At 41.0% G+C, this 21,509-nt stretch overlaps 1 protein-coding gene across 2 annotated transcripts in view; it reads right to left on the bottom strand.

The window, feature by feature from the left end:
- AS3MT (arsenite methyltransferase) overlaps positions 1–21,509 on the bottom strand; it is a 171,589-nt gene that overhangs the window by 67,607 nt on the left and 82,473 nt on the right. For both annotated transcript variants that reach the window (XM_029610283.1, XM_029610284.1), the window contains one exon: positions 18,490–18,624. In XM_029610283.1, the coding sequence (XP_029466143.1) occupies positions 18,490–18,624 (135 nt within the window). The remainder of the gene's footprint in view (positions 1–18,489; positions 18,625–21,509) is intronic.

Below are 21,509 nucleotides of genomic sequence, written 5' to 3'. Positions count from 1 at the left end.
ACAGCATCTCTCTCAGTAGGAAATAAAAAAAGAGGCAAAGAGAGTTGCTCTAGTAGATATTTCTGTATCTACTGAGGTTTCCAGTACCTCAGTCAGATTCATGGAACCTTCTGGTTGCAGATTCCCCATATGATTATCTATTTATTTATTGTTTTTTGTATACCGTCACTCGGGTTCCATTGTAACGGTGCACAACAATAAATAATGCACAATAAATTTACTAAAATCAACTTCCTAGGACTAAAAAATAAAACAAATTACAACCATTCAAATAAAAACACCTCATAAAACAATTAAATAAACTTATCAAACCACTATCCCTCTCTCCTCCTATCTTATGACCAATGTATGGTGGAAACAATAACACCCAACCCACCTTCTATAAAACAAGGTAAAAATAGTTAAAACTGTAAAATCATGACATAAGAACAGAATTTAAGATGGGTTGGGGTAGGCCTCCTTAAAAAGCCAAGTTTTTAGAGCCCTCTTAAATTGTTTGAAGTTAGTCTCCATTCGAATCTCTACGGGGAGCATGTTCCATATTTTAGGACCTGCCAGGGACCGCTGATTGTACTGCTGGAATAGTAAGTTAACCTTTATTGGCAGAATGTAAATTTCTCTGGGGGACATGTAATTTATTGGCAGCATTTAGACAGTCCACCTGGTCACCATAAATTAATTTGTGCAAAATGGAAATTGATTTAAATTTAACTCTAGATACAATAGGCAACCAGTGTAAGTTGATCAAAGTTGGGATGATATGATCGGATTTCTTTTTTCCAGTCAGAATGCGAGCTGCTACATTCTGTAAAACTTGTAAAGGTCGAGTAGTGGATGCAGGTAATCCTAAAAACAAAGAATTACAATAGTCTAAACTACCAAACAGTAGGAACTGCAACACAGTACAGAAATCACTCTGATTAAGTAAAGGCTTCAGGCATCATAATATTAAGAACGTCGTGTACCCTTCCTTTACTTCTGTGGCAATATGTTTCTTTAAACTAAATTCAGGATCTAAAATAATACCAAGGTCTCTAACACTCGCGGCTAATTGAAGAATGGTATTGTCCTGCAAACTAACTGGTTATTACTTCTTGGAGAAATTTTCCTTTCAAGGATCTATCCTAGATCTTGTAGGTAAATAATACACTTTCGCAAAGGTTGGTAAAGATTGCTGAGGCATTTTCAATACATGTTGCAAATATTCTTTAAACATTTCCTTTGCTGGTATTATTTTCTGTATCGGGAAATTCAAAACCCTCAATTTAATATATTTCAGAGAGTTCTCTATGAATTACAATTTCTTTTCATTAAATAACTCAGTCTTAGAAAATTTTTTTTGAAGAACCTCCACCTTTTCCAAATGCTTCTCACAAGTTTCCAATTTAATTTTACTCGATGAATCAGAATTCTCCAAGTTGAGAACCCTCTTTGTTGAAAACTCATAGTTGTTTGGGTCAAATTCATAATCGCCAGCTCTAAAGATTTAATCGCTGACCATAATGCACCCAAGGTGATCTCTGCAGGCTTCTGAGGCAGAATTAACTCCAACTCCGACCCCTTCTCCCCCCACAGCTCCACTCCTCAAAACTTCCTTAGGTAAAGTAATCAAATCTCCAGAACCCCCTTCAAACATAAGAGGGCCTACAGAACCCATTAAACTTACATGTGGCGGGGAGGGAGTACTAGGAGCGCCGGGACTTAAGGATATTACTTCGGCCTGCAGTGTTGCATCTCACTCTAATGCAGCCTCCACAGCGGCCCTTTCCTCTGGCGTCACATCAGCTGATGACATAAAGGAAGATATCCGCAGTTGAGATATTATCAGCAAAGGAGGCGAGGTTGATGCCTCCCTTAACTGGGCCTTCCTCTTTGTGTGAGGCATCATACATAAGAAAATTCGCTTATAAGAAATAGTAGGTCGGAAAACTCCTTCTTAGCATATGTCTCCGTCAAGGACTTATCTTAGCTCTCCTGGGGTGGAGGCTTGAGGAGAGAGAGAAATCAGTATAGATATATCAATAGAGGTAGTCTTTAATTACAGGAATTCTTGAATACTTAAAGTTCTTAAAGTTTCCCAAGTCAAGGAGAGTTTTACATAGCCGCATGCCCCTTTGGAGCATGCGGCTTCGGCGACACACCAGCGGCAGCTGCACACCACAGGAGGATCCGGTTTTAAATGCTTTCTGGTCCCTCCCAGATGACGTCACTGCGACAAAGCTGTATCCCCATCGGGGCCAGGATTCCTTCCTCACCCCCGGATGGCGCAGCTACAGGGAAAAAGTTCAATCTCTCTCCTCTCCTCAAAGAAATCGCTGCAGGAGGGTATGGTTTTAAAGGACTTCCGGTCCCTCCCAGATGACGTCACTGCGACAAAGCTGTATCCCCATCGGGGCCGGGATTCCTTCCTCACCCTCGGATGGTTGCAGCTACAGGGAAAAAGTCCAATCTCTCTCCTCTCCTCCCTGTTTGGGCTTTCCTGTCTAGTCCTTGTCCAGTTCTTGTTCTATCCTGTCCTTGTCTTGCCCTGTCTAGTTCCTTGTATGCTTTACCAGGTATTGCATTTGATTATGGTCCTGGCCTTGCTTTCAATTCCAGCCTTGTCTCCAGCCCAGTCTGTACCTAGTCCTGGCCTCCAGTCTGTACCTGCATCCAACTCCCAACCAGTACCTGCATTCTGCTCCCAGCCTGTGTTTGACCCCATTGTCCAGGCTGAGCTGACTCTAGCTCCCAGCCTGTAACACAACTCCCAGTCCATGTCATGATGTTCTGTAGAAGACAAATCCTACTGGCCCCCAGAACTCAAGGGCTCAACCTGTGAGGGAGGTGGCTGATTAGGCAGAAGTCCAGCTCCAGTCCAGCCTTGCAATCCTGTACTGCTTCTGTGGGGGTGTTTCCTAACTCCAGCCCACTGTTCCTTGACAAGTTAATTTGTATTCTACGTTTAAAAATTCTTTATCAATGAATATTCTTATATATAGATTAAATATCTATAGGCTTAAGACTTGGCTTTTTAAACAAGCCTTCCCAGATCCCATTTGAATAACAGCAACATCTTTTCAAGAGACTTCACAATATAATGTAAATAGTTAATCCCTTAACTGCTTGGTTATCTTGCTCTAATTTCTTTCCCCAGTTATATCAACCTTGTTGTAATGTAACTTTATGACCTCTTTGCACTTGTTAATGTTAATGTTACGTTTTACTTGTTTCACACCCCCTCGTTTTATGTAAACCAGCATGATGTGATTTTTAATCACGAATGCCGGTATAGAAAAACTCTAAATAAATAAATAAATAAATAAATATAGAAATAAATAAATATCAATTGTCACCAATATCACATCATGCAAAGGACCCGGCATTGACTAATACTGTGATATCTATAGAATCTCTAATTTATAAGGGTAATGATGAAATGAAAGGATGCAAAAATGTGTCAATGAATATTGACAGAAGTTCTAATAGAGAGTCCTTTGCTGAAATGATGGACTGTCCCGTAGGGTCAGTATCATGGGATTGTCCACTCTCAAAAAACTATATTCTTTATTGATGATGAACCCACTTAAAAGTCCCATTTCCCAAAGCTTGTCAAGATCTTTTTTGATACTTGCAGTGGGATCAGACTGTAAAGGGAGGTAAAAAGGATGTATCAGATAACGGTCACAACATTTCATTTGCATAACACTGACTATTTAATATCACAGTCTCTCCCCTTATAAATCTGTAATGTCATACATTCTTTCTGTGTTATATTAAACAAAGAATGTTGTGAACCAGAAAGCAGCATGGAGACATCGTTATGCACTAGCTCAAGAAACATGAAGATGAATGGATCTGTAGAACCCGGTGGCATCCCATAAAAACAAGAAATGCTTAAGATCTTTCTAAAGCATGATCAGTAAGAAGCCATCAATGTTCTAAAGAATCTATTAGATACACAGTTAGACCGTAACAGAATCCCTACTGACTTTTTATGTGAATTACCAGTCTTTGCATTGAACAGGAATTTTTTAAAGTGTATTTATTTATTTATTTTATTTAAACAGTTTTATATACCGACAACCATTTGCACATCATGTCGGTTTACATGTAACTTAATAACCAAGGTAAAAATAGGCATTGCCTTTACATGGAACAAAGAACAATAAAAACTCAGTAACAAAGCAAAAACTAGAGATGTTAGGGGGGGGGATATATAACTGGGATATATAACTGGGAAGGACGTAATAGGGAGTGGGGAAGGAGTAAAACAGTAGCAAACAGGATAAGGTTATGTACAAAATTCAAAGATACATTAGTATATAAAGCTGGCTCATGTTTGGGGGGAAGAATATGGGAGAAGGGGGGTTAGAGGGGGCGGCTGTTAGAAGAGAAATGTTAGAGGTGGGTCAAAGAGGTTGGTAGGTGAGGATGGGAGGGGGTAGGCTTATTTAAAATAATTCATTACTTTATTTATTTAAAGATTTTGTATACCGTTGTTCAGACGTACCATCACAACGGTTCACACAATTAAAATGGAAATATAATAAAATAGCAATAAAACTATAAAAATCTAGAGGGGTCACGTGACGTGATGTAGCTGAGCGGACGTTTCTGCTTTGGCTCCGTGCCTCACCCCTCCACAATCTACGGTCATCACCTCCAAACCTCCATTGAAAACACGATTTTCATGCCGGACGACATCGCTTCATGTCTATTGACCGGTTTATGCTGAAAAATTCGGGGAGCATGCCCTTAAAGGGAAGCAAGAAAGAGAAAGAAAAAGCAGGCCCAGCAGCGCTCAAAATGGCGGATGCCTCAACCAAGCAGACACCACCTAACTCGCCGAATACTCCCACACCTTCACAGGACCTCACTCTAAATGTCACCAATGCAGTGGTGGCCGCTCTGGACGGGCGGTTTACTGCGCTATTAACGCAGATAAAAGAGCTGAAGGACTCCTTTGCGGAAATCCCACCAAGACTTGCAGAAATAGAAACAAGGGTTTCTGATTTGGAGGATTCTTCCCTAACCACGCAAAGCAGAGTGCAAGTCCTCGAATCGACGGTAGCCGCACAAACAGAGAAGATCAACGATTTAGAGAATCGGGCGAGGCGAAATAACATCAGATTCTCGGGGCTCCCAGAATCGGAGGGAGAGGCCGATTTAGAGGCCCTACTAGAAACATGGCTTCCCGAGGCCTTGGACTTACCCGAACTCGGCCAGGACTTTCACATAGAAAGAGCACATAGACTGGGCAGACGAAGAGACGGTGATCCTCGTCCACGGCTAATCATCGCTAAGCTGCTAAACTGGTCTCAGAAACAAAAAATCTTTCAAGCTTACCGAACGAAACGTGTTTTGAAATATAAGGATGTGGACGTTAGACTATTCCAGGATTACTCTGCGTCAATATCACAGAAACGCAAACTGTTTAGCCCCATCTGCACGGATCTCTTTAACAAAAACATCCGTCTTCAGCTTGCATTCCCGGCCACTTTGAAGTTTAAGCATGGAGGTAAGGAGCATGTTTTCACTGATGCAGAACAAGCTAAGGAATTCATGACATCTTTATGATGTGTGCACGTTTAGACTCTTAAACTGTGTTCCGGTTTTCATAATGCAATAATCAAGTTTGAGGAAGATGAGCAATGAGCGCTAACCACATGGACTATCTCGCCTGGTACGCACCCGGCATATCCCAGACCTACAGACCATGCTATTGCTGTCAGGGCGGGACTATCTACTAGGGACCCAGTCACGCTGGTTCTATGACAGCAGGTGTAGCCTCTCGCATCTAAGGCCGGGATAAACATGGCGTTACCCAAACATGGTCTTGCACAGGCGCTAGGGCCTGAACCGCATGAATCTGCATGAAGACAGAGCTTGGGCACGCAGACCGACCATCCAGGGTTTCTATGGCAGGTGGATGCTATCTCTGCGAATAAAGACCTTTTCATCAGGATTTTAGCTACGCCACGCGATATTCACACCCGGGAAGCGATGTTACCAACGGATTATGTCTTTCCAAGCACCGATCCATCCAGCGGGCTTAATATATTGGGTACCGGTGGAGGGACAACGGGGGACCTGGACATACTATGGAACGAACGTATTTTGGGGCGGATTTCTGTCGTGCTCGATCCTGGGGCTAACGAAGGTGCAACAGGCCCCTGAGGCGACAGTATGCTGGGTCTCGTAGGCTCCGCGTATGCAGCGTATCCACACAGGCGGATGGCTGACGACCATCTTGTGATTATTGACTCTTGGTGGAGTGCTCATCTCATTCTTTGTTATTCTTTGCATGCTATTGGTTATATTGTTCTGCTCAATTTGTGGGATTGTGGAGGGGTGGAGGACGCGACACATCAGTAGTGAACCCCCCAGAAGTTCCCTTGAGAGAGGGAATTTACTGAGCACCTAATGCACCTCGGAGATCGAGGTTGGGTTACTAGGGGGAGGCAGTGGGGGGTGGGAAGGGGGGGAGTATGCAGCACTGGGTATTTTATTATTTTTTTGTTTTTTTCACTGTCTTGACATTTTACAAACGGAGAAGTGGCTCAATAGAATAGAATTTTTCTTGTTAAGGTGCGTTGTAAATGAGATGATGGGCTTAGGCTGGGGAGCCCCTCATCACCTTCAGGTACTCTACCTTGAGAGTGACATCTTTAAATTGTTATGGGTAAGAACCACATGAAGCTTGCCAGCCTTAATGTGAATGGCCTTGGCCACCCGATTAAGAGAACTAAAGTTTTACAATTTTTAAAAAGATCTAAAGTGCAGATTGCCTGCTTACAGGAAACGCATCTGACTGAGGCAGAATCAAAAAACCTACGTAGAGATTGGGTCGGCCAATGTTTCTTTTCCGCAGCCTTGGGAAAGAAAGCGGAGGTTGCGATTTTGGTACACAAAAGCCTCTCGTTTCAGATAGCCAAGGAATTGACAGACCCGGAGGGGAGGTATATATTGATCACTGGGAAATTAAATGGTAAAGACATTACTATAGGAAATATATATGGCCCCAACTCACCTTCTTCAGAATTTTTTGCAAAAATCACGAATTTGTATCACACTCATGGTATTGTTAGGCGACTACTGGTAGGGGACTTTAACAGTGTTCATGACCCCCTCCTGGATAAACTCCCAGGCACACGGCACAGTACAAAAAAACCTACCCTGATTTGCCAACTATGTAAAGACTTAAATTTTATGGATTATTGGAGGGTTCTTCATATTGAAGACAAAGATTATACCCATGTGTCCAAGGCACATGGCACCCTTTCCAGAATTGATTACATCTTGGGGGATGCTTCCTTTTTTCCCCTCATTGCGGCTACTGGGATTGACACCCCGGCAGTGTCGGATCATGCTTTAATATGGGCAGATTTGAATTGGGAGGATTCTATACCAAAAAGCCAATGTTGGAAATTCCCCACTTTTATCAAAGATGATAAAAGTTTTAAAGACTTTTTGATAGAAAATGGGCACAATTCATAGAGCATAATGAACAACACCGAGATGACCCAGCCCTACTTTGGCAAACGGGAAAGGCAGTAATGCGGGGGGAGATCATTTCTTTCCTCAGGCATAGAAACAAAGTACTAAATGCCTTGATATTGGACCTCACCCAGCAATTACAGCAGGATAAGAGAGCGATGATTCAGGACCCCTCCCTGCACAATTGGGCTCAATATCATAAAACACTGGGCACACTTCAGGCTAATCTACAACAAAGGGCATTGAAGTCCTTTCAATTCAAGGAGCACACTTTCTTCCGCTTTGGAAATAAGTCAGGGAAGGTATTAGCAAATCTTGTTCGTGCTCGATTTAGCAAGTCATACATTGAAAAACTTAAGACCACTAAAGACACATGGGTGACTAAAGGGGAAGAGATCTGCGAGGTATTGCGCACGTTTTACGAGCAGCTTTACACTGAAGATAGGTTGGGAATTCTGAGGAGGAGGATAGTTCGCAAAGGGCACAGGGGCCCTTTAAATTCATTCGCAAAGGGCACAGGGGCCCTTTAAATTCAGTGCAGCTCCAGCGAACAGCCTCTTCCCGTGCAACTAGCTCCGGCGACTCTTCTCACCACGCGGCATCCGGAACGAGGGAGGGCCTGCGCGATCGGCGCCAGGGACCCATCGGGGTAAGGCCTCTAATTTCTCCCTTGCCCCCGCTGGGTCCGAGGGCGACCAGGCGGCCTACCGCGCCGTCCTGCCGCCGACCCGACCGGAGAGTAGGCCCGCCGACCCGCCAATCCGACCGGATTAAGGCCCGCCTACTAACACTCACCTCCAGCCAATCGCAAAGGGCACAGGGGCCCTTTAAATTCACTGCAGCTCCGGCGCCGCGCGCCAAAGGAGCGCGACAAAGGGGCTTGCCCCTTTGAGCGCCCCTTCGAGCAGCCCCCTTTGACAGCCCCTTGTGGCCCGCCTTGAACCCCCTGGACTATCACCTCTCTCTGCGTACTGCCGCCCCAATACTGGGACGGAGCCAGGGAAAGAGTGACGGACCAGCTTCCCCTTGCTAATATATCTAACTTGAAGCACCCATCTGGACACCGAACCAACTATCCGAGAGAATACACAGTGTCAACCTCCTAGTGTGCTCTAACAGGCGGCCTGTTGGGGTCTGGAAAACTACCCCAGCAAGCTGAAGCTGCAGACTACCATCTACCAGTCGTAGCATTGACAATACTACTACGCTCTTCAATTGCACCATATATTCTAACTCCTTTATTTGGTTTTGAGCACGCTTAGATGTCTCATGTCACTAAATGTTACCTACTAATATCATACTTGGTTTTACTTTAAGCAACTGGATAAACATCTGATATCATCAACCCACTAACTGTATTTCTATCTTATCTCTCCAGCATTAACTACCCTCCTCGCTACTCCTTCTACCACCAAATTAATTTATATCTGCAACCTCTTCCCTGGAATCTACCTTAACTGTTTGAGAAACTATTCTACCACCTTTCTCTTATCTTTCCCTGGTTCAATCATGCTAAACATCCCGATACTCAATTACAATAGATACAGACCTCCAACTCACTACGCCTCACGCCACCGCTCATACCTTAAATCCATTCACACCACTATGATTGCCCCCCCACTCACCCAAATTATCGGACTCACCGCATTATCTCTCATTCTGTTTAACACCCAGTCACTAAACAAAAAAACCTCTATTATTAACGACCTCCTTCTGGACGAAACACCTGACATATTGGCAATAACTGAAACCTGGTTAAAAGACACCGATAATGTGCTCCTAAACCAGCTTCCCAACAATGCCTATGACATCGTTTCCATCCCCAGACCCAAAAAGAAGGGTGGAGGCATTTTAATAGCCTCTAAGAAACAATTTAAACTCACCCTTCAAGCTACATCTCCACCACCAAAACTTGAAATTGGTTTGTTTAAAGCGCCTAACATTCAAATATGTCTAATTTATGCCCCCCCAGGTACGCTTAGCAGCAACCCCTCTGCCTTAATTGAATATATAGCTAAAAACATCTCGATTGACTCCCCAGCCATCATCTTAGGTGATTTTAATTTGCATGTGGATACTATCCCGCTCTCACCTAGCTGCTCCTCCTTCCTCGAAGCTATGAAATCTCTAGGATTTAATCAAATTATCAATTCGCCCACTCACAAAGCCGGCCACGCACTCGATTTAGTTTTCATTAACCAATATATTACTACTAATTCTCTAACATGCTCACCCATTCCTTGGTCTGACCATTATATCATAAGAACTTCCAACACCCTGGAAAGGCCCCCCCCCCTCCTCCGGATATATCTACAACTATACAAATCCGCAAACCCTGCAACAAAGATGAGCTTACTACAGCGCTGTCAGATTCTCTTAACAACCTTAATCTTATCAATGCTGATACAGCCCTAGCATCATGGAATGAACACACACTATCAGTTGCGGATAAAATCTGCCCCTTTATTAACAAACAACTTTCCTCTCAAAAAAACACAAAAAAACCCTGGTACAATACCACACTAAAAGAACAAAAACAAGCCCTTAGAAACGCTGAAAAAAACTGGCGCAAAAACCCTTCCCCAACCCTTCTGGCACGCTACAAAACCTCCTTATATAATTACAATAATGAAATAAACTTGGCTAAAAAAAATTTCTATGCTATCAAAATACATCAATACCAATTCAACCCCAAAACCCTATTTGATTATGTTACCTCACTCACCAACCTCACTCCAAATATCATTCCTGAAGAAGAAGCTAAAAACAAATGTGAGCAACTGGCCGAGCACTTCCACGATAAAGTTAACAAAATCATGACACGCTTTCCCTTTATTCCCCACTCTCCCCAGAATAGCTATACTGTGCAATCTAGTAAACTCTCTACAAAACTTACAAAGTTTGAACACACGACTGCAATGGAAATAGAATACATACTTAAAAAAGCAAGACCATCATCACACCCCTCTGATACTATCCCCACAAAACTTCTCCTCACCATACCAGACCTAATAGCCCTGCCTATCTCAAAGATAATCAATGCCTCCATTGATTCTGGTACCGTACCTTTCCCACTAAAACAAGCCATCCTTAAACCTGCCCTAAAAAAACCTAAGCTTGACCCCTCCGATCTGACCAACTACCGCCCCATCTCTAATCTTCCTTTTATTGCAAAAATTCTAGAAAAAACCATTAACCGTCAACTTAGTAACTACTTAGATGAGCAACAAATCCTCTCTCCATCCCAATTTGGTTTCCGCAAATTACACAGTACAGAAACACTTCTTCTCTCACTCTCTGATTACGTATTGCAAAGTTTAGATAAAGGAGTTTCCCATCTACTAGTTATACTTGATATCTCGGCTGCGTTTGACACTGTAAGTCATCAGATTCTCCTCCAGCGTCTCTCTGATATAGGTATAACCGACCGCGCCCACAAATGGTTCAGTTCCTACCTCAGCGACAGACATTACAGAGTTAAATTTGGTAACCATGAATCTAAGGAAATCCCCCTTGGGCAGGGAGTACCTCAAGGCTCCTCACTTTCATCTACACTTTTCAATGTCTACCTCTTACCCCTCTGCCAACTCCTTTCTAACCTCAAGCTACCACACTATTTGTATGCTGATGACGTACAAATTCTTATTCCCATCACAGAATCTATTCCAAAAACCCTGGATATCTGGCACACTACTCTTACCTCAATAAACAACCTCTTAAATTCTATTCAGCTTGCCCTTAACGCTACAAAAACTGAACTCATGGTTATCTCACCCCCTACACCCCCACAGGCTATACCTACATCACCCACTATACCATCACACACACACTTCACCCAACAAGTCCGTGATCTTGGAGTTGTATTGGATGATCAAATGTCTCTCAAAAAATTTATTAATGCTACCCTCAAGGAGTGTTTTTTCAAGATCCATACACTCAAAAAACTTAAACCACTACTACACTTCTCCGATTTTCGTACTGTGTTACAAGCCATGGTTTTTTCTAAAATTGATTATTGTAATGCTTTGCTAGTGGGCCTGCCTAAAAATGCCATACACCCACTACAAATCTTACAAAATACTGCAGCTCGTATCCTCACGAATACGCCCATCAAAGAACACATCACTCCTATACTTAAAGACCTACACTGGCTCCCTATCCATTATCGTATACAGTACAAGATATTATCACTTATCCACAAATCCCTCCATAACCCAGAAATGAACTGGCCCTCCAATTCCTTTCAACTCAAGAACTGGCCCTCCAATTCCTTTCAATTCAGGAACTCCAGCAGGCCTACTAGAAAACCCTACATAGCCACCCTGCAAACCCCCTCACCAAAACTCTTCAAACATGTATCCACCAAAGCTCGTGCCATATCCCTAGCTGGCCCTATGCTATGGAATTCTATGCCTACTGACTTACGCTTGGAACTGTCTCCAAAAACCTTTAAACAAAAGCTCAAGACATGGCTATTCACAAAAGCCTACACATGATCTGCACATGTTCTTGCTTTACTCCCTTCTCCCTCTCCTCTCTACCTCTACCTCCTCTCTCTCTTTTCCATTAAGTTTAACCTCGGAAGACGACACCCCCCTTTTCCTCTAACCTCTCACACCTCCTCTTTACAACAGCCAACACTAGGCTCTTTCCTACCTTTTTCACCCTAGCTCCTTCCTTTCCATTTATAAAACTGAAGAATTTGCTCATTTGCAGCCCCACTTGTATATAATCCCTTCCCCTCACACCTTTCTCTTTTCCTCCCCTACCCAAATTTTTATCCTCTCCTTCCCTTGCCCCCCCTTTATTCTCCCTTGACTCTGTTATAAATTGTAATGTTATAACTACTTTATATAATATTATCATTATATATCTATTTATATTTTATAAATTGTTTTGTTGTTGTTACATTTAACAGTTTTTAATGTAAAGTTTTCTCAGTTGTTTTTCTTACTGTTTTATGTAAAACGCAATTGCGGATTTTGTTCTATGTACACCGACGTGATATCTCTGATGAGCGGCGGTATATAAAAACCAATAAATAAATAAATAAATAAATAGTTTCTTTGAAAAATTGGAGTTGCCCTCTTTAACAGAGGCCCAAAGAACCAGACTCAATAATCCCATCACGAAATCCGAAATTCTTTTGGCAATCAAACAGAGCAAATCTGGGAAAGCACCGGGGCCAGATGGATTTACGTATGATTTTTATAAAATTTTGGGGGAAGGGGCAGCTGACATGTTGCAATCTTTCTACAGTCAGGCGCTGGTGTCCCATAAATTCCCACCGGATTTTAACAAAGCGTACATCACAGTGCTTCCCAAACTCGGTAAAGACCCAGGCCTTCCGGCTTCCTATAGACCTATATCTTTATTGAACTGTGATCTCAAGCTCCTGGCTAATGTTCTAGCGACCAGATTGAGTTTGGTTCTACCAGGCCTGATTTCTCCATCCCAGGTTGGCTTTGTTAAAGGGCGCTCCTCCAGCTCCCATATTGTTAAATTGCTTACGGCTATGTTCTCCTGTCAAACCAAGGGTGTGCCTTCTATTGCCGTCAGCTTTGACTCTGAAAAGGCATTTGACCGGGTGTCTTGGGATTACCTATTCTCAGTTCTCTCCCGTTTTGGGCTGGCAGGTGATATCCTAACCTACCTTTCCCTGTTATATACTGAACCGACCTCTCATATTATCGCGAATGGCTTGCTTTCCCAAGCTTTCCTTCCCCAACGGGGAGTCCGACAAGGTTGCCCTCTCTCACCCCTTTTATATATATTAGCTATTGACCCCTTACTCCGATACATGGCTATAGACCCATTGATCACCGGTTTTCATCTCAATGGACATACATTCAAAACTGCAGCATTCGCCGATGACATACTAGTATTTTTAACACACCCACAATCTGCTCTGCCACGGGTCCTATCCTTGCAGCGCCGATATGGACGGTTTTCAGGCCTTAAAATAAATGCTGATAAGTCAGAGGCGCTAGACATCTTTGGGAATCTTGAGACGAACTGGGGTTCCCCTTTCCCCCTAAAGTGGGCCAAGGGCTCTATCAAATATCTTGGCATTCAGATCCCTATCTCACTTAATACCATATATAAAGCGAATGTTGGACCAATACTAGCTAAAATGAAAAATAGACTGTTGCAATGGCATAACCTTCCACTCTCGCTAATGGGGAGGATCCATTTGCTTAAAATTGTAGAAGTTCCCAAATGGTTGTATCTGTTACAAATGCTTCCTGTCTGGTTAACCAATGTGGACTTGACGGAAGTCAACAGGTCTATGCGACATTTTCTCTGGATTGGTCGCAGAGCGCAGTTGGCCTTTCGATACCTTACCTGTGCCAAGGAGGAGGGGGGTTTGGCGTGTCCAGACCTCAGACGGTACAATCTCTTATGCATGATGCGCCATATCCGTGATTGGGTACTGGGTACAGAATTTTTCTCTCCCACGTCCTTTTTACAAGCTAGTTTTCAGGGCGTCTCTCCAGCGGTACTGTTACAAATAGGCTCAGCACAGCTCCCGGCAGACTGTAAACATTTTCTCCTAGTGCGGTCAGGTAGGCAAGCTTGGTCCCAGTTATGTAAATGGCTGGGCATGCCGTATATAAAAACTGCCTACCTAACCATTTGCCACAACCCTCACTTTCTTCCAGGGAGGGAGCACACAGTCTTTCAGCAATGGGCTTCCAAGGGGCTTACTCATATGGTGCAAATATTACAGCCTCAGTCAGACACTGTGTATAGTTTTCAGGAACTCCAAACACTTTTTGACCTTCCCTGCAGGGATTTTTTCGCTTTTTTGCAAATCAGACACTATATTCTCACCAATGGGTTACATAAGCTGGATTATAACTTAAGGGCCCGATTAGATAGTTTCTTGGGTTTCCATTTAAAGATGAAAATGTCGTGCACATTATTTTCAAAAGTGATGAAAATACTCATAGACTCCAATACTTTTGTGGAAATTTGCAATAGATGGCAGGGAGTAGTGGAAGTGCAGATAACGCCAGAAATTGTTAAAAAGTATCTGAGGAATACACGAGTGCTTACTGAAAATTCCAATCTCAGAGAATTGCATTTCAAATTTATCTGGGAATTGTATGTTACGAACGAGCAAGCTTACAAGTTTGGGATTAGTGAATCCCCTAGCTGCTTGAAATGTGGGATGTGCGCTGGAGATTATATGCATAGTTTCTGGTCCTGTAGTAAGATTCATGATTTTTGGACTTCAATTAAGACCTTCTGTGACATGGTCTGGGGCAGTAATATCCCTCTTCTCCCTCAAATCTGGCTCATTGGTGCTGATCTAACGTCTCCAATTAAGTTTCCAACTCATATGGTACTGTTTATGAATAAGGCAGGCTTGGTAGCGAAACAGGTGATACTGGCCAATTGGATTTTCGATAAAAGCCCGCACTTACAAAATTGGTTGAATAAGATGATCAAATTGGCGACTTTTGAACAAATGACGACTAATTTGCAAACCCAAAAGAAGAAAACTGACTATGCTCAGATATGGGGACCTTTCAATAGGTATGAGCATTCTGATAAGAGTGAGCCGGGTAAATGTAAATAGTGGGTGATGTGATTTTTGTTTAAACACACATACGTAGGGTTTCTACACGCTGGATTGTAATCAGCTTCACGCATGGCAATGATATCGGGGGAACACTGCGGGTTCTATCCAAACGTATAATAAGGCCGTCCTAGGTTCGCATACACCTTAACACACTACTTCTTCAGTTTCTTTAGTTATTCTAGTTCCTTAATTTCATTTCATTTAATTTTATTTTGTTATTATCTACTGTCTTTCCTTTACTTTAAGTAATATTTTATGGAGCATTATTTTACTAGGCTGCATGGGGAGGGGGGGGGAGCTAGGGGGTAGGGTTCTATCAACATAACCTGAAAATGGTTTTGCTATCAGATGCTTCGTTGTTTCCAGTTACATTGGATGTTCTGTTTCTAGACAGCTGATCTTGTTGTACTGCAGTTTATCTTTGTGTTTCATATTTGTAATATGTCCCCCTGTCGGGGCTTCAGTTTCTCTGCACAATTCTTTGTTTGATTGTCTGATTGCAAACTCAATAAAAAGATTTAAAAATAAATAAAACTATAAAAATCTAAGACAGAATTCAGTCTGAAAGATAAAACAATAAATAAACAAAAAGCCTATAAAAAACTAAAACATCTTACATATTATCAAAATGATGAAATAAAAAGAAAACATTAAAGAAAATAAATTGCATGGTCTTGTGTCAGTCACGTTCTTGATACGTTTTGCCAAATAACCAGGTTTTTAGGTCTTTTTTAAATGTTCTCATGTTTGGTTGTAGCCTTAAGTCAGTGGGTAAGGCATTCCAAAGCTTAGGACCCACCAATGAAATGGCTCTCTCTCTTACTTGGGTTAAATGGGCAGAGTCCACTGAGGGTATGGTTAGAAGGCCTTTATTTGCAGATGTTAAGTTTCTTTGCAGTATGTGCAGGTGGATGGTTACATTCAACCAGCCTACTTGTTCTCCATAGATGATTTTGTGTATTATACATACTGTTTTGTATTCGATACGATTCTTAATTGGAAGCCAGTGCAGAGATATTAATGCTGGGGTTATGTGATCACATTTTTTGGTTCCTGTTACTATCCTGGCAGCTGTGTTTTGTAGGACTTGCAATGGGCGAAGTGTGGATGTTGGAAGACTGAACATGAGTAAGTTGCAATAATCTGTACTTGAAAATATTAATGCTTGTAGGACTGTTCTAAAATCAAATTGTGTTAATAATGGTTTTAGTCATCTGAGGGTTAGGAGTTTGTTATATCCTTCTCTTAGTTTGTTCAAGATGTGTTTTTTGAAGTTGAGTTCGTCATCAATGATAATTCCTAAGTCTCGGGCATTGTCCGTTAGTTTTAAGTTTGTGCTATCTTCTAGTGTGAGGGCTGGTAGGCTGGAAGATGAAGGTCGTCTTTCTAGTAGAATGATTTCAGTTTTGTCAATGTTTAGTATTAGTTTCTTGTGAGTTAGTAGTTGCTTGATGATTGAAAGGTACATCGCTGTCGGTTTATATTATCCGCGCCTTCCAATGTTCGAGGCGGGTTACAAAAATGTTTGATGGCTGTTACTATCAGCAGATTAAAGGCATGGACTCTAATGCAGAAAACTTATATATGGGCAACTTTGAGCATCATTGGTTTCCCACTAATATATTCAACTGTGGTGTTGCTTTATAGATGACATTTTGGTTCTATGGACTCGCACCATGATTGAGTTACATGGTGTTTCTGAATCGCCAACTCTTGTGATGGACATTTGCATTTCTCCCATCAAGTCAGTAATGAATATATATCCTTTTTAGATATCACCACTATTCTGTCTGGAGATCATTTTGATTTTTCATGTAGGTTAACGACTAGGATTATCATTTGTGCAAGCTCATTATATTTTCATTTGCATCTCATTATTCTCAATAACATGCACTTAGATGCTATGGTGTACTGTTTGCTTGCTAAAGTGTTAACAGGTGATTTAGCATGCAAGTTAAGACTTTTATGAATAGGATGATATTTATTGGGCATACTCAACCACACATGATAACTGCTGGCAACCTTCATTAAATTGGCTCCAGTTTCCTATTCTCTGATCAGATATCAGGCAACAAGATGTTGCCTCCTATCCTATGACTTTTTAATTTCTTGAAAAGTCTGTCAAGAGGGACTTTATCAAATGCTTTCTGAAAATCCAAATATACTGCAGTGACTGGAGAGCAACAGGCTGCTTCAGTTAGCTCCCTCCCTCCACTCAGTCTGGTTAATATTTGTCTACACAAAATTGCTGTGTGCACAGACTTAACTGGACAAAAAGGGCAGAGCATCCCTAGGGTGGATTTTCAAATGTAGCCATGTATTTATTTAAAAGATTTATAGCTCGTTCTATTATACCATCTAGGCGGGCAACAACCACAACAATCATAAATAAAATGACAAATGAAACATAAAATAAATAGAAAATTTGCTGCACCAGACAATATTGCCATCAAATTTAAAGGGCCCAACCCAAATTTACCCCAAAGAACAACTGGATAACTCAGAGGCCTTTACCCCAACTACCAACAGAACCAGAAAAGTCAAGCCATACGACTAAAAGTTAAAGGAAATACATGTGAATTCAAAAGCTTAAAAAATGATAATAAAGATGTTTAAGATTGTTTGGTTAGACATTCCAAAGACTTGTACCAGCCACACAGGTCAGCTGATCCCTTGACTCATCCAATCTGATCTGCTTAAATAAGGGCACACTAATATATTACAATAGGAGATACATGTTAAAACCAAATTAAAACATCTGGGAGCAAGCTCCTGCAAGGCCTTAAAAACTAACATGAACATTTTGAATTTTATTCTGCAAACTATTGGTAACCAATTTAGTCTACATAAAACTGATGTGATATGATCATGGGCATGGGGACCAAATACTACCGGCCAACAGCATTTTGTACCAACTGAAGCACCTTCAAGGTAGCCTGCGGCAAACCAGAATGCAGAGAATTACAATAGTCAAGTGTAGACGAATCTAACGCGTGAATTACAGTTTTCAAATCACCATTACTCAAAAATGTAGCACATGAAATTTATAAATCACAGATTTTATCACGGCTTTAACGTGAGGCCATAATGATAGAGAACAAGCAATCTGCACTCCCAAAATCCAAACTTGATTTATAATTGGGATTTGGGTATCATTAAAAGATAAATCTTGCCAAAACCACAGTTTTGTTTTCTCTCTCCCCCCCGAATTTAATGCCAGTCTTATTGACAATCTTTCTAGAAAGGCCACACACAAGGATTTTTAATTCCAGTCAATTCAGTATCTTTTACAAACACCACACCCAAGAACCTTTCTTTCTGAACCTCTCACACCAGCAAATGGTATCTTTCTAAGATGTAGAAATCAGTGAAAATGAGGACAAGTCCGAGTAATCCCTTGGAAGAGCATGATTTACACTAACCTTAACCTTAGAACAACATCCTCCAGATGTAGCGGACAGGTCTTTTTTCACAGGCCGGATAAGAAATTCCTCGGCAAACCTTGATTTCTTCAGGATACTTGCTGTCTCCTCATCCACTTCTACCACTTCTCCTTCCTTAAAGACAAAAAAAGAAAGAAATGCTTCTCAATTTACTCACATAAAAAATCCCAAATATTGGGTGGCCAGTTTTTTTCTCCCATATGACCGTGCCTAAAATATCTTTAAAAAATATTTGCATTTTATTGAAGCCTTTGCTTTATGTTGCTAGTGTTTTGTGATATTTAAAGAAAGAAAGAAATCCAGAGCAAAGACATCTAGTATCATATAAGGGAAGGATCCAACAATAAACACTCACTTAAAGCATATTTCAGCTCTTTGGTTAGCTAGGAAATAATGTTTTGTCCTTACAAATAATATTCTACTGGATGAATATTGTTCATTAAACACAGTCATATAGCTATATCATCTTTCTTTAAATTGTAGAATGTAGGACTTTTGCATAATTGTTCTTTTAAGTGTAATAATTTTGACATTTTTAACACAGAGAAACTGAGACAATGATGGAACACAAAGCTCACCTGGCCTGCCTGTTCCTACAAGGCATATCTAATCTCAGGGTTTATCCTCACTTCCAAGGACCTTCTGTGCTTCTCCTTGAATAAACATTTCCTTACACTACCCTTTAGTCTTACCGCATCTTAGATGCATATCATGACCTCTTGCTCTAGCACTTACTTTCTAGTGGAAAAAAATGGTTGCTTCTTATGAATTATTTATACCTTTGAGATACTGTATTTGGATGTCGCCATCATAGCCCATTCTGTCTCTTCTCTTCTAGAGTATACATATAATGATATTTCTAGCTGTTTAATTTTATTATAACTTGTGCACATGCCTAGTTTTTGCATGATAAAAATATTGACAGAATATTTATTACTGTTAAATGTTTGCATAATAGTTTATGGTTACACTCAAAAGGCCCAATATTCAGCCACTAACTGGCTTCCTAACTTAGCTGGATAAACCTATGAATATACTCAACTATAAAGTTAGCCAAATAAGTTTATTCAGTTAACTTTAGGACAGCCAAATCACTGTCCTAGGCTTGTCTGGCTAACTAAGGGGGGGGGGGGGGTCATTTACTAAGCCATGATATGAGTGAAAACGCTCTGTTTTCTCAATTCTCTATAGTATTTTACCCCAAATATCGCTGAAATAGTAATGAGAGATTTCATACAAATAGAATAATGTAATATGCCTGAAAAATCGCACGCGACATTATTTTATTGAAAGTTAATTACAACTTGGAAGTTGCAGGGACATAAGAGTACAGCCTTATCTTCCTCTCCACTGCTGCTCTGTCTTCTTCCTCCCTGGTTTATTTATTTATTTATTTTAAGTTTTTCTATACCGGCATTCACAATAGATATCGCATCATGTCGGTTTACAATTAACAAGTGGATAGGTAACAAAAAAGGTAAAAACTAATATTTATCTTATTAATAATAATAATAATAATAATAATAATAATAAAACATTAAACAAGAGAAGGCTAAGGTATGCAGTTACAATAAAACAAGGGAGTAATACAACTTGGAGCATAGAAAAGAAGCAGGGGATTAAATCGAAAGAACGTAAATGCCAGTCAATGTGCTTAAGGCATTAGTGAATTGTGTTTATGATGTAGGAATATTAATTATAAGGTAGGGAAATTAGTTGCCGTGAATAAGGCAAAGTCTGAGTGCTAAGTTAATGATGGAGTAGGTTCAGTTTAGTTCAGGAAAGGCTTTCATGAATAGCCACGTTTTGAGTCTTTTCCTGAATGTGGGCAGGCAGGGTTCCTGTCTCAAATCTGGTGGGATGGAGTTCCACAGTGTTGGTCCTGCAGTGGTCTCTGGTGGTTATGTGCCGCATGGATTTGGAGTGTGGTACTTGTAAGGTTTCTCTATAGGACTCTCTGATTGGTCTGTTGGATGTAAATTTTTTGAGAGGAATTTGAAGGTTGAGCTGAGAGTGCTGGTGTATAGCTTTGAAAATAGTGGTTATGGACTTATATATGATTCTGTAGTGAATTGGTAGCCAGTGCAGGTCTTTGAGGATTGGTGTTATGTGGTCTCTTCTCCGTGTGTTAGTTAATATTCTCGCAGCCGTGTTTTGAACCATCTGAAGGGGTTTCGTGTGAGATGAGGGGAGACCTAATAGCAAAGAGTTGCAGTAATCTAGTTTAGAAAATACTATTGATTGCAGAATAGTTCTGTAGTCATGAAAGTGGAAGAGAGGTCTTGTTCTTTTTAAGACTTGGAGTTTATAGAAGCAGTCCTTAGTAGTTTGATTTATGAATGCTTTTAGGTTTAACCTGTTATCAAAGATAGCTCCCAGGTTTCTTACTTGTGGAGTTTGTAAATTGGGTGGAGGATTTGAGTCAGTGTTACTGTATTCAGATGAAATTAGGAGGAGTTCGCTTTTAGAGGAGTTTAGTATTAGATTAAGGTTGGAGAGGAGTTCATCAATTTTTTTAAGACTAGTTTCCCAGAATTCTAGGGTTTTGCTGTAGGATTCTTTGACGGGGATGACTATCTGGACGTCATCTGCATAAAGAAAGTGTTTAAGGTTTAAATCAGTTAGCAGTTGGCAAAGAGGGAGCAAGTAGATATTAAAGAGCGTTGGTTTAGGGGTTCTTCCAGCTTTAAAACCCCACCAACCCCTCCAATTCAAAAACTCTCTCCTCTTCTCCCTTACCCAGTGTTCTCTCTCCCATTCCCACCCCTCCTCCTTTCCCAATTCTGATGTGCTTTCCTCCCTTAATACCCGCAGTGCTATAATCAAAATGTAAGCTATTTTCAAGTGTTAAATTTTCTTATGTGATTCTTTATATTTCATATGTCCATGCTGTTCTTCCTGTGTAAATGATGATTTGTAGCATTAAATCAAAATATAACATAGGCCCTTCCTTATTGAGTAAAGCACTTATTACTAAAATTCCATTTCTAAATTAAGCC

Source organism: Rhinatrema bivittatum, chromosome 7 (assembly GCF_901001135.1).
Source record: "Rhinatrema bivittatum chromosome 7, aRhiBiv1.1, whole genome shotgun sequence".
Lineage (NCBI taxonomy): Eukaryota > Metazoa > Chordata > Amphibia > Gymnophiona > Rhinatrematidae > Rhinatrema > Rhinatrema bivittatum.
Note: the sequence above shows the minus strand (reverse complement) of the source record. Positions and strands in the feature narration are given on the sequence as shown.